The sequence below is a fragment of the Elephas maximus genome, chromosome 26 (assembly GCF_024166365.1).
Source record: "Elephas maximus indicus isolate mEleMax1 chromosome 26, mEleMax1 primary haplotype, whole genome shotgun sequence".
NCBI classification, from domain to species: Eukaryota; Metazoa; Chordata; class Mammalia; order Proboscidea; family Elephantidae; genus Elephas; species Elephas maximus.
Window position 1 is genome coordinate 6,622,617 of NC_064844.1, and position 14,086 is coordinate 6,636,702.

Below are 14,086 nucleotides of genomic sequence, written 5' to 3' on the forward strand. Positions count from 1 at the left end.
AGGAAGACCAGGGAGATGGCTGCGAAGTCTAAAGCAGAGAAGATGTCAGATTGGATTAAGGTGATGGTCGTGGAGGTGGAAAGAGGTGGATGAAATTGAGGTGTGTGTTGAAGATAGAATTTTCAGGACATGCTGATGGATTAGGTGTTGGTAATCAGAAAGAAGAAAGATCCATTATAGAGGAAGAACAAACAAGTAGAACAGAGAATCAGGAAAACGTGTTGTCTTCCAAACCAACAGAGAACAGAATTTCGGTAAGGAAAGGAGGGCCGGTTAGTCAGCAAATGGCTGTTTGTTTCATATCCTCCCAGAGAAAGATTGAGAACATTCTAGGCTTTGGTTAAAAGAATGTCACTGAGATGAAGGTAGATAGAAGTGCTTGTGTCTGTCTCTTAACTTGGCAAAATTATACAATAAAGTTGATGAAAAGAAAGCCCGAAAATAATACAATAAAGTTGGTGAAAACAAAGCCTGCAGGGAATGGACTGAGTGTGCAAGAGAGAAAGTATTCTCTCATTTGATTAGAGTGTTGAAATGACAGGGTGGTTTTGTAATGAGTAGAGTCTGCTCTGCACTTTGATCTCTAACTCAGGTGTGTGGATAGAGGAAGTGAGTGATGAGGTTGGAAAGCTTAGGCAGGGTGGAAGGTAGAGAGACATCCTGGGTGGTGGTTTGGAACGGGTACCAAAGAGATAGGGCAGAGTAGAGCTGCCCCCATAGAGTTTCCAAGGAGTGCCTGGCGGATTTGAACTGCCGACCCTTTGGATTGCAGCCATAGCACTTAGCCACCGCGCCACCAATGAGCAGTATCTGGAAATTGGATGGGAGAGCTCTTTTAGAAATCCAGACAAACGCTTTGATAAATATGATGCCTCGGGAGAGAAGCTTGGGAAGCAAGTGGTTAAAACTTGGCAAGCTTTTAAAATTTGTTCATGTTATTTCATAAGTGGCGTAGTATGAAGAGTGTGGGTTTTAGAGTGATAGTCTTAGTTTTTTAATCCCGTTATTTCTAGCTATGTGATATTGACCAGATTTTCTCTCTGAGCCTTGTCTTTTTAACGGGGGTCGTACCTACCCCATAAGATAGCTGTGAGTTAATTGCTTAGCACAGTACCCAACATGTAGTAAGCTTGATAAGATCATTATATTGTGTTCATAATCTTAAAGGAATACTAATGTAGACATGATTTTCTCATTTTTTAATGGGGAGGGAAGATCAAAGAGGTTAAATAACACGCACAATGTCAAAGAAATAGTGGGCATTGGAACCGTAAGTAGCATTAAGGTCCTAATGTTAGCCGAGGGTTATTCCCATTATATCAAACTACATCAGATTTTGGGAAGGCTAAAGTATTACTGCTATTCGTGAGCCTTGTCACACTAAGTCTGTCTTAGACTTTATGTTATACTCTAAAAGCACCAATGGCCATCAAGTTGATTCTGACTCCTGGCAACCCCGTGTGTGTCAGAGCAGGACCTGGCTTCATAGGGTTTCAAGTGGCTGTTTTTTTTATATCACCAGGCCGTTCTTCCAAGGTGCTTCCGGGTGGACTCAAACTACCAGCATTTCTGTTAGCAGCCGCGCATGTTAATCATTTGCACAACCCAGAGACTCCCAAGTTGTACTTTACTGTCTTTAAAATCCACTCCAAAAAGAGTTCAGGTCAAGGGAGGAAGTACTGAAGGGTTACGTGCCGCATTATGTGTCTAGTAAACCTTACTAATTTTCAGACTTTTTAATTGATTATGAGTCTGCAAATTGAATTCTGTCAGTATGTCAGTACTTCGCCTTTGGCCCGCCCTCTTTTGAAGTAAGTGTTCCTTTGAGAAACTTCAGCTTTGTCGGTGCTGAAGGTAGGGGGCAGAGACAGAGTTAGCCTGGCAAATAGGCTCTCAAATTCTTCGTGACACTGAGTGTTATTTATGTTAATAAAGTGAATCAGTACAATAGGGGAAAATGAAACAGATAATCTGTTAATTTATGAGGCCCTTTTAATGTGTCACAGATACCTCTGTGAATATGGTTTAAAAACTGTGGACCCTTTCCGCCCCAAAAAAGACATTATGCACCAAGTTTTAAGGTATCGTTTAGACTATGAATTAAGAGCTGATTTAAACAGTATTCAGCTGTGGAAGAAATACGTATATAATGTTTGAAAACAACTGTTTGTTATAATAAACCTACATGGTGAAACCTGATTTGATAAAGCCTAAAAAGTTGCCAAGCTTCCCCAGCCCATGTCTTACTCCCATCCTGGGCTTAGGCAGAATCTCCTTCCTTACTGTTTTAAAGAACCAGACCAAAGAGAACTGACTTCTTTGTTCATGTAAGCTCATTTTAGATCTTATTTCCACGGGGACACAGTGGTGATTAAATGTTTTGGTTAGCAGCAGAAGACCCATGGGCTTTGCTGGGTTTAACAGAGGTGTTCATAATGGCCCAAAGAGGTGAAAGTACCACGCACAGATGAGCAAAAAATATAGTATCACAAAGTACAGTGATTGAAAACAGACTTTTTTGTGAAAAATTCACCTTTGCTCTAACTAGGCTTTTTGGTCATATAGGACCCTGCCATTTGACACTTTATTCTGTTTTAAACGTTGTGCCAGTTGTGTGTTCTCTCCCATAGGAGTCTTTACTCTGACCCTTGGGTTAAATAGCTCTAAGGAGTGCTTCTGGGTATTTTATTACCGAGGCAATAGGCTGCGTATGGGGTTGGGGTGGGGAGAACGGGATGGAAATCGTCACCCATTTGGAATAGGTACGTAGAGCTGAAAGGTCTACTCTCACAACACTATCCTAGCCCTTTTAACCTAGTGGTGTACTTGGGTCAGTTTCTCAAATTTGGGTTATCAGAAGAATTACTCAGAACCCTTATTAAAATAAGAATTCTTGGGTATCACCCCAGACTCATCCCCAGGGAAAAGGTATAGAAATCTGTATTTTTAACCTTCTCTCAGCGTCATCTCTCCGTTGGAGAAAGGTTTTGAATATAGATCGCATGTAGTTTCTTGGATTTTTGCAAGCTCAGGAAAAAGAGTTTAGGTTATAGAAAGGAAGGAAAGAACCAAAGAAAATGGTGATGAGTAGCGGGGCTCAGCGACCTTAATTCAGACTTCAGTACTTACCTGGACCTTCTCAGAAGGTGGATTGGAACCAAAATGGAAAGGACCTTGGACAACTGGATAAAAGTTTTGGATTTCGTTCTGTAGTACCAGTGATCTACGATTTGAAATAAATGATATGAAGCATTGGGGTTTGAGAAGAAACCTTTTATCTGTATATTTTATCAAAAGAATGAAATTGCGTTTTGCTAATACTTAAGTATGGTAAGTCAGATGGTCAAAATCCAAGAATACGCATGGTATTCTGAGAGAAAAGTGTCACTTACCCGTTGTGAGTTACGGGTAGCCTATGTGTGCAGGTGGAAACCCTGGTGGCATAGTGGGCTTAGTGCTACAGCTGCTAACCAAAGGGTCGGCAGTTCGAATCCGCCAGGCGGTGCTTGGAAACTCAATAGGGCAGCTCTACTCTGTTCTATAGGGTTGCTATGAGTCAGAATCGACTTGACGGCACTGGGTTTGGTTTTGTTTTTTTTTTTTGATGTGTGCAGGTAACTTTATAAACTGACCTAACCCTAATAAAACAAACAAGTGCCTTAAAAAGGATTGAAAGCAGTAATGTGCAAATGAACAACTTCGTACATTCCATTTTCCAATTACTAACAGATGTTAGAGACTTCAACCTGCTTACTTTAGACACGTCATCAGCAAAGACCAATGACTGGAAAAGGACTTCATGTTTGGTAAAGTAGAGGCCAACAAAAATGAAGGAAACCCTCAGTGAGATGGATTAACACAATATCCGCCACAACAGACTCAAACCCTATGGGATAGTTCGGTTCTGTTCTGTAGGGCTGCTATGAGTCAAAACCGACTTGACGGCAGTGGCTACACATAAGGTCACCGTGAGTCAGGGCTGACTCATCGACAGATACCAACAACTAAACAAGAAAATGGTGAAACTGACATTTACCCCTGGTGTAAGCCATCTGTTGACCTGTGATAAAACAGAAACAGTGATACAGATCTGACAAGAAGTTGCCCCATCCAAGAAAATTCAGGTGATTTTAAATAAGAATTTGTGCCCACTGTCACGTGTGGCATACCGTGCCCTAAGCGTATATCGGGTCTTGGGATGCCAATTTATGATAGTATGGAGCCATTACAGTTCAAACGTTTAAAAATACTGCTTATATTAATATGGTCTTTTATTTATATTTTAGTGTAAAGTATTACTATGAAACCAGAAAAACAAACCCGCTGCCATCGAGTCAGTTCCAACTCATAATGAGCCTATAGGACAGAGTAGAACTGCCGCATAGGGTTTCCAAGGCTGTAAGCTTACGGAAGCAGACTGCCATATCTTTCTCCCACAGAGCGGCTGGTGGGTTCAAACCAGTAACCTTTGGGTTAGCAGCCCAGCGCTTTAACCACTGCACCTCTGTGGCCTGTGGTATTGCTGTACTAATATTCCCGGTATATAACGGAGGTGTACAGTCAAAGAAGTTAAATTCTGCTGTGTATATTCTCAACAACAAAAAATAAATTATATTCTTTTTAAAAAAGTTTTGGAGACCACTGTTGAGGAAGCTGTTTTGAGGGGGGCTCTAAGAAGATGATTCGGGGACTTGGGGTGGGGGGGTACAGGGAGCCCGAGTGGGTGCCCCGGGGCTTTAACCAGAGTAGGAGGCTGTTAAAATTTTGTCTGTAGAAAGGGTTTTACTGATGTTAGTAAAAGGGTTTGAGAACCTCTTTTGTAGATGTGGGGAACCCCTGAATGTTTTGAAGCAAAGGGGTGACCTGATAACATTTTGGAATGATAGATAGCTCTGGTGGCATGTTTCCCTTCCAAGAAGTATAGTCAGCCAGAAAGTAGAAAACATTGCTGGCTGTTGCTACCTGATTACACAGCAAATAGAAAGCTTGAACCTGAGGCCTAGAGTAATTCAAGGGTATTTTTCATTTATTGGTTAGAACTAAAGAGTGCTAAAATGTTTTGAATTTTGAAGATTTTCTTTATTAATCTGGGGCTCACTTTTATATTTCTGAAAATCAGGTCATAAGTATTAGATGAAAAAAAATTTTTTTTTTTTTGATGAGCTACTATTAAATATAAGTTTTTTATGGAATGTATGTTTTTTGTAATTAGGGTGTAAACTCAATTCATGTACATTGTTTAAAAGAGTTTTAGCCATATTAAACTTCAATTATTATGTATCCTGAAAAAAAGATTGTCCATTTCTTTAGAGTATTGCATAGTGATTTTAGTGCTTAAACATTTGTGTGATGTGTACTGTTTAAGTTCGAAGCTTAATTTTTATTACAAGGGTTGACACCCTTTTCCTCAAAGCATAGCTGACCATCTGGTAGGGATATCATTGAGGTCGTCCTGGGAGAGAAGTTACCTGAACCTTGTGCTCTTTACTTTTTCTACACCCTAAACCGTTGAACAGGGCGGTGCTGGTAGTATGTGTAGGAAGAACAAGTACTTCATTTCACCATGTTTTGCTTTCCTTAAAATTCTGACGGCTTTTCAGATTTTTAAAGAAAAAGGGGTGGGGGCAGAAATAGGAAGTGTTAAACCTTACGATATTTTCAGCTAGTAGCTTAGTTAGAACCAGTTGACAGCCAGCTAACAGGGAAGGATAACATGTAGGTGGCCAGTGAATGGAACAGCTGACTTTCTGGAAACAACAGGAAGTAGAGGGTTGAAATGTCCACATTACAGTTTTGGCCGGGAGTGGCTGGCTAACCTTTGTATTTGACGTCTTGATAACCTAAGCCAGAGGCTGCTAATTTCTGTCTTAATATTTTTCTGGCTTTAGAAGATAACTCAATGTCATTTTTAGTACCAAAGCTAAATATTGTCAATATGTTGCCAGAGTTTCAAAGGGTAACAAAATACAGTTTTACAATTGATTGTGACTATAATTATAATTAGAGCACGTTTGTCATTGCTGTGCTGTTTCCTGTCTTCTTGATATTTATTTACGCTTTACAGTTATTTCCTCTGTGATGATGTAGAAACCTTTGTTTTTAAACAGGACACATTAATTGTTTGGTCAGAAGCTGAGAACTATGACCTGGCTCTAAGTTTTCAGGAGAAAGCTGGCTGTGATGAGATTTGGGAAAAAATCTGTCAGGTAAGTTTCTTTTAAAAATATGTAACCTGTGTTTATATGCATTGAATTTCTTTTTCTTTTCCTTCAAAGATGTATTAAGTATTAGAACATGGACAGATAGTGTTTTAATATGAGAATTTTTAGCTCAACCTGGAAATTTATATTTGATAGCAAATTCTTTTAGTTAAAATTAAAAAAGAAAATAAAACTTAGACTTTAGATTTTGATAGCATATATGTATAATTAATACCAATACCCTGTGAAGTGGCAAGATCTTTAAACAAACCAAAAGATTAAATAGTTTTTAAGGGTTTTAGCGGGGTCGTGGTGGCTTAGTGGTAGAATTCCCGCCTTCCATGTGGATGAGCCAGGTTTGAGTCCTGGCCAGTGCACCCCCTGTGCAGCCACCACCCATCTCTCCGTGAGGACTGCGTGCTGCTATCATGCTGAACAGCTTTCACGGAGCTTCCGGACTAAGATGGGCTGGGAAGACAGGCCAGGTGATGTGACTCCAAAGATCAGCCAATGAAAACCCTGTGGAGCACAACGGTCTTATCTGCAGTCATGCGTGGGGATGACACAGGACTGAGCGGCACCTCACTCTGGGGTCACCATAAGTCGGGCTGACTTGACAGCAGCTAACAATAAGGCTTTTAGATTTTTTTGTTTTTTAAATATGTGGTCATCTGTTTGCCTAATGTTTATGAATACTGTGTGTCATGCATGCACTAATGATCAAAAGTACTCATGACTTCAGCTTGTGGGAAGTTTCAAGCATAGCAAGATATAGGATCTGTAGTAAATCTCAGGTTTTTTTTTTTTTTTAATAAATTATTTAAGAACACTTTTAGATTTACAGAAAATTTGAGCAGACGGTAGAGAGGGAGTTCCCATACACCCCCATCCTGCTTCCAGCCTTGCACCCAGTTTTTCCTACTGTTAACATCTTACATTAGTATCATACAGCTGTCACAACTAATGAACTGATATTTGTTTGCTCTTTACGTTCTTAGTATTATCGACATTTTTAACTAAAGTCATGTTGTCTTAGTCATCTAGTGCTTCTGTAACCAGAAATACCACAAATGGGTGGCTATAACAAACAGAAATTTATTTTCTCACAGTTCAGGAGGCTAGAAGTCCAAATTCAGAGTGCCGGCTCTAGGGGGATGCTTTCTCTGTTGGCTCTGGAGGAAGGTCCTTGTCTCTTCTGAACCTCTGCTTCTGGACAGTCCTCACATGGCTTGGCATCTCTCTTCCCCCATCTCTGCTTTGCTCACTTGTTTAATCTCTTTTATATCTCCAAAAAAAAACATGACTCTAGACACACATTAGTCTGTCTTGTGTCATTAACATAACAAAGACTGTCCATTCCCAGATGGGCTTCTGATCACAAGCCTAGAGGGGGAAACAATTTAATTTGTAACACGTGCTTTACTCAGATTTCCTCAGCGCCCTTTTTTTTGTTTAGGGCACCCCATTAGGCTCCTTTTGGCTGTGGCAGTTGGTAACTGAGATTTTAAATTCATGACGTTCATTTTAACTGCTGTTTTCTATAAATGGGAGATCAGTGGCCGCCTAGTGCAGTTCTTTATTATAATAGTTTTGTCTGGGCTGCTGTCATCTTTACTTCAATATCTGCGTACATCAGCTTTTCCGTGTAGCAAGTCCTACCACTGAAGGTTCTTGAGATAGTTTTATGGAACTGACCACAATCGTTTTATTTCCCCTTGAACCTCCCAGTACCAGTGCCACACAGTGTAATAAAGGGGCTCAAGAAGTACTGCGTGAACCTTCCCTTCCCCTGTAAGACTTACGTGACATGTAGGTCCTAGATCACTAAAGTTCTTAACTGGGAGTATTAAGATTTTTTTTCATAATACATTTTTAAAATCTTGATATTTTAAGTTATTCATTGTTTTGATGGTGTTTTCTTTCCTAACTCGTATATGACTACTATGTATCATGTATTGCTTTAGCGTTATTTACATTATTAAATAAAAGAATTCCACTTGACGCTCAGTTGAAAGCACTAACTTGTAAATATGATTTTGCCTTAATTCATGCAAGACGTAGAAAAGAATCAAAATTGTTTTGTTAATTTTTTTTGCCTGTTTTTACATGTATGTACAGTAATTAAAAAAAATACAAACCCATGGTTGTTGAGTCAATTCTGACTCATAGCGACCCTATTGTACAGAGTAGAACTGCCCTATAGAGTTTCCAAGGAGCGTCTGGTAGATTTGAACTGCTGACCTTTTGGTTAGCAGGTGTAGCCCTTAACCACTACGCCACCAGGGTTTCCATGTACAGTAATAGAAGGTCCTAATTTTTAACCTTTTGGTCCCATGTGCTCCACAAGGATTGAGGTTAAATTTTATGTGCAGAGTTTTATGTAAAGTGAGATTTGAGACTTAAAAGTTGATCTGTCTTGTAGACTTAAACATACGACGTACACTCAGCAAGTACCTCTTGTTTGGGTCTTGATTCAGTGAACTTAGATCCAGGCTTCAAGCCAGTTCAAGATGGTTCGGTCATGGCCAGCAGAAACACTGGCAGCAAACGCGTCAGCTCTTGACACAGGTGGTATAGGAAACAGGCAGCGGTGCCCCACTTGAAGGTGTCAGCCTACTGCGCCACTTTAAATGTGCGTCAGCTGCCACCTGTGAGCGGGGTACTGCTCTTGTTTCCTACTGGGGTCAAAAGCTGTTGTGCAAGAGATTTGGTTGCTATGCAATGCATATGCTCTTTATGTTTCCATGAGCCACGACTGACTGGTTTGAAGCCCTGCTTAGATCATGCATTCATTTGTGAAATGGAAGAAAACTGGTCTTTGAAAATAATAAAAGCTTATTGAAGGATGTAGTGCTTTTAAAATCTCCAATTTATAAAAAAGATAACATTATAGTAATATTTGTAAGGGTGTTCATAATAGTAGTAAGAGTGTACAAACTGTTCAGTATGCAAACAGTGCCATTAGGCTAACCTTTTTTATTATAAATTCCTGAAAAGTTACATTTTATTTTGTATTCTCCCTTCTGTCCCTAATACCAGCATGGTAACTGGTGCATATTATGCATATACTCTCTATTTAAAAAGAATAAATAAAGCAAAAGATATTTCAGAACTAGGGAGTAGATTTATATATCCAGTGGAACATAAATTTACATGATAATATTTTCCAGTGATCAGCATATTAGATTATCCCTTGGCCATACCTTAGCACCTACTGTTTAATACATGTTTTTGGGTATACATATATCCTTGAAGACTTCATAATTTGCCCTACAAATTTTTGTTGACGTTTATTCCTCATTGTTGTCACTCGGTACAGTTTGGGAAGTCTCCAGAACCACTCTCAATTCACTAGGACTCCCAGAACTCACCAGAGCTGTTATATTCATGGTCACTGTTTAAACAGTGAAGTGACACACATTAAAATCAGCAGTGGGAAAAGGTGCATAGGACAGGGCTCAGGAGAGCTCCAAGCACAAGCTTCCTGTTGTCCTGTCCCAGTGGAGTTGTGTGGACAGGTTTACTTCTCCAAGCAATGATTTGTGGCAACATGCATGGAATGTTGCCAACTAGGAAGCTCACGCAAGCCTTGGTGTCCTGGGTTTTTATTGGGGGTTGGTCATGTAAGCATGGGTGACCACCTTTGTGACTGACCTTGGACTCCAACCCCTCTAGAGGTCAAGCTGTTATCACATGGACCAAGGGCCCCAGCATAAACCTCCTTGTTAGCATACACCAACTGGTATAGCCCAAGGTCTCCAAGCAAACAAAGACTTTTATCAGGCAGGGCTTAGAGGTTACCTCTCCGGAGCTGGGAAAGGACAAAACCTTTCTTTGGGCAGGTTAGTTCTCTGTTATACAACTCAGTACTGTACTTTTGAGATCTGTGCATGTTGCTGAATATACATTTAGTTTATTGCTCCTAAATACTCATGGTATTCCACAGAGCCATACATTACGTTTTCTTTTTTAATTCTGGGAGGTCATTGTTGATGTTTGAAAGAGCCAGTTCAATTTCAGTAAAAGCCCTATTAACTAAGTTATTTCTTTACCCTTGTTATGGATTGAATTGTGTCCCTCAAAAATATGTGTTGTAATTCCTAACCTCTGTGCTCTTGGTTATAATCCCATTTGGGAATTGGTTGTCTTTCTTATGTTAATGAGGTAGGATTGATGTAGGGTATATCTTGAGTCAGTCACTTTTGAGATATAAAAGAGATTAAACAAGCAAGCTAAGCAGCAGAGATGGGGAAGAAGAGATGCCGAGCCATATGAAGATTGTCCAGGAGCAAAAGCTCAGAGAGACAAGGACTTTCCTTCAGAGCTGACAGAGAGAGAAAGCCTTCCCCGAGAGCCGGCGCCCTAAATTCAGACTTCTAACCCCCTAAACTGTGAGAAAATAAATTTGTTTGTTACAGCCATCCACTTGTGGTATTTCTGTTATAGCAGCACTAGGTAACTAAGAATTTCTTACCTAGAAGTGCGGGTGCTGCTCTAACAAACACCTACCATTTGGAAGTGGTTTTGGAATTGGGTTAATGGGTAGAGGAATAGTGGTTAAGAGCTACAGCTGCTAACCAAAAGGTCGGCAGTTCAGATCCACCAGGCACTCCTTGGAAACCCCATGGGGCAGTTCTGCCCTGTTCTGTAGGGTCACTATGAGTCAGAAAAGACTTGACAGCTTAATAGTTTGGTTTTTTGGCTTAGTAATAAAAGCTTAGATTGCCTTGAAGAAACTGTTGGTAGAATTATAAATGTCAAAGGCAATTCTGGTGAGGGTTCAGAAGAAAGTGAGGAGAGCTATAGAGAAAGTCTTTGTCATCTTAGAGAGTACATATGGCACCAGCAACGGAATGTTGCTAGAAATGTGGACACGAAATGTGCTTCTGGTGAGGCTTTAAAAGAAAACGATGAACAGGTGATTGGAAAATGGAGGAAGGGTAATGGCAGTGCTTTTCATGCAGTAGTAAAGAACTTTTCTGAATTTATGTTCAAATGTTTGGTGGAAGGTAAAACTTGTAAGTGATGAACTTGAGTATTTGGCTGAGGAGATTTCTAAGCAAGATCTTAAAGGAGCTGCTTATACTAAAATGTGAGAAGGAGATGGACTTAATGAACTGTGCAAAATGAGAACAACTTAAAGATTTGGAAAATTCTTTTGTACAAAGTAAGGACACATGTCCTAGAATGTTCACCAAGGAGGTGTCTACACAATCTTTTGTTAAAGAAATTAAGCCTGTGACTGATGGATCTAACCAACTACCACAACAGAAAACTCATCGTCTTAGACAAAAGGGGGCAGAGAAAGAAAAAAAGAAAAGAACAGTTGTCTGCCTCTTGGAATTCCACAGGCAGGAAACAGGACAAAGGAGCTTCATCTCTTGTCCTCCAAGAAAGGAAAAGGACCATCCCTGGTGTAGCTCGGAGATCAACAAAGCTGTTGGAAGAAGCACAGGAAACAGGGCTTTCTTAGTTTCAGAGGGTGGGGCCGCAGCCTCCTAGGTTTCAAAGAGTTGGATTTTTACCAACTCAGTTCTGGACTGTGGCGCTGCCATTAAAGTGTGTCAAGGGTATGGGGCTATTGCCCAAAGCTAAGTTGGCGGGGGGACACTGCCATGCCCAAGGGGCAGAGAACAGGGCCTACCGGGCTCAGGGGGTGGGACGGCACTCAGATGGACTAGGAGAATGGGGCTGCACAAAGCCAAGGGAACAGAGCTGCTGCCCCAGTGGATCTAGAAGGCAGAGCTGAAGCCCAGGGTCGAGGAGCCTCCACTCAGAATCCAGAGGGTGTGGCCAACCCCCAGAATCTGGAAGGCAGAGCCATTGCCCGGGTAATCCCAAAGGACAGAGACTTGTCTTCAGACCTTGAGACCTAATGCAGATGATTCCGCCGGCTTTTGGACTTGCTGGGTACTGTTATCCCTTTTCTCCCTCCGTTTTCTCCCATTTGTAATGGAAATGTCTACCTTGTGCCTATTTCACTGTTGTACTTTGGAAATAGATAACTTGCAATCTAGATTTCATAGGTTCACAGATAGAGGAATTTTGTCCCAGGATGAAATATCCCTAAAGTCTCACATGTTTGATTTACACACTTCAGAAGATGGGATTTTAGACTTGGAGTTGATTTAAGACTTTTGTGATGATGCGATGGGGTGAATATTTTTTAATGTGGCAAGGGCATGAATTGGGGGGGGGCCAAAGGGTGGAATTTTATGGATTGAATTGTGTCCCCCCAAAATAGGTATTATAATTCCTAACCTCTTTGCTGGGGATTATAATCCCATTTGGGTATCAGCTGTCGTTGTTATGTTAATGAGGCAGGACTGCTGTAGGGTATATCTTGAGTCAGTCTCTTCTGAGATACAAAGAGATTAAACAAGCAAGCTAAGCAGCAGAGATGGCAGAAGAGAGATGCCCGGCCACCCGAAGATATCTCAGGGTCCTCCTCCAGAGCCGGCAGGGAGGGAAGGCCTTCCCCTAGAGCCGGCACCCTGAATTCAGACCGCCAGCCTCTTAAACTGAGAAGACCGCCAGCCTCTTAAACTGAGAAGATGAACTTTTGTTAAAGCCACTCACTTGTGGTATTTCCGTTAAAGCGTCATTAGATGACTAATACCTCCCCTTATAATGAAGATGTCAAACAAAGAAAGCTCTTCTCTGGAAAAGTTTGGCAGCTCAGAGAGCAGTAAGTATCTTTAGGAGAACGAGAGAACAGAAGGAACCACTGGAGAGGAAGGAATTATAAAACAAGGACAAAGGTATTTGGTACGTATTGAGCTTTTAGAAATCATAAGGCCAAAAGTACATATGGAAGTGTTAACCACAGAAGAAGATAGGGACATTTTCTTTGAAACAGATGAAGGAAGTGGAGACAGAGAAGGATGTCGGAGGGATTTCAATATTGTGGACCTCTGTTTCAAAGGAAGCCTCATGTTCTGAGACTTAAAGGTGAAGTTATTGTTTGAGGGCTGAAAAGGGAGGTGGAGGGCTTAAAGCAACAACTGGGGAACTAGGATAGGAGATTAATCGGGTGTAAAAAGGAATTTTCCACTGAGAACCCTATTGTTTTTAGTTCCTGTTGAGGTGATTCTGACTTACTGCGACCCCAGGTATGCAGAGAAGACCTGCTCCATAGCATTTTCAAGGCTGTGACCTTTTGAAAGCAGATCGCCAAACCTTTATATCGAGGCATCTCTGGATGGGTTCGAACCACCATCCTTTCAGCTAATAGTTGACCACTTAACATTTTGGGCCATCCAAAGACTCCAACTAAACCCTCTTGATAGTGTAGATTTACCATGAACCCATTCAGCACAGTTCGTTGGCTGACTTTAAGAATGTTGAGGTCAGGTTATGTCGTGGTAACAAAATCCTAAGTTTCAGTGGCCTATCCCAACAAAAGTTTTATTTTTCCCTAGTGCTTATTTGACCGGTGTGGGGTGGGGTATGAGGAGGGCGGGCTGTGCTCAGCAGAGCCATTCAGGGCCTCAGACTGATAGAGGATTCATTTTAACACTTCGGCAGTTATTGCAGAGTGTAAAAGAAAAGTGGCAAATCAGAGCGCTGGCTTCTAAACATTCTGTCCTGAAGTTACATATGTCACTTCTGCCCACATTTCATTGGCCAGAGCGAGTCACACAGCTGCGTAGCTTCAAGGAAGGAAGCAAGGAACTCGTGTGCTTCAAAAAAGAGAACCAGGAATACTTGGTGGACAGCGCTAATGGCATCCAGATAGATATTTGGGGTTATCTGGGATTGACAGATGAGATCAGTGAGATTTCAGTTTAGGAGGAAATCCAGGAAGCCTGTAGGGATTAATACTAGATACCACAGAGATAAGCCTGCATTAACCTAGTAAATGCTGCTGGAGCTGTGCTTTTATT

At 41.0% G+C, this 14,086-nt stretch overlaps 1 protein-coding gene across 2 annotated transcripts in view; it reads left to right on the forward strand.

Moving 5' to 3' along the window:
• Positions 1-14,086, forward strand: part of PPP4R3B (protein phosphatase 4 regulatory subunit 3B) — a 66,830-nt gene that overhangs the window by 6,711 nt on the left and 46,033 nt on the right. For both annotated transcript variants that reach the window (XM_049870521.1, XM_049870519.1), the window contains exon 3: positions 6,108-6,206. In XM_049870521.1, coding sequence (XP_049726478.1) covers positions 6,108-6,206 — 99 coding nt within the window. The remainder of the gene's footprint in view (positions 1-6,107; positions 6,207-14,086) is intronic.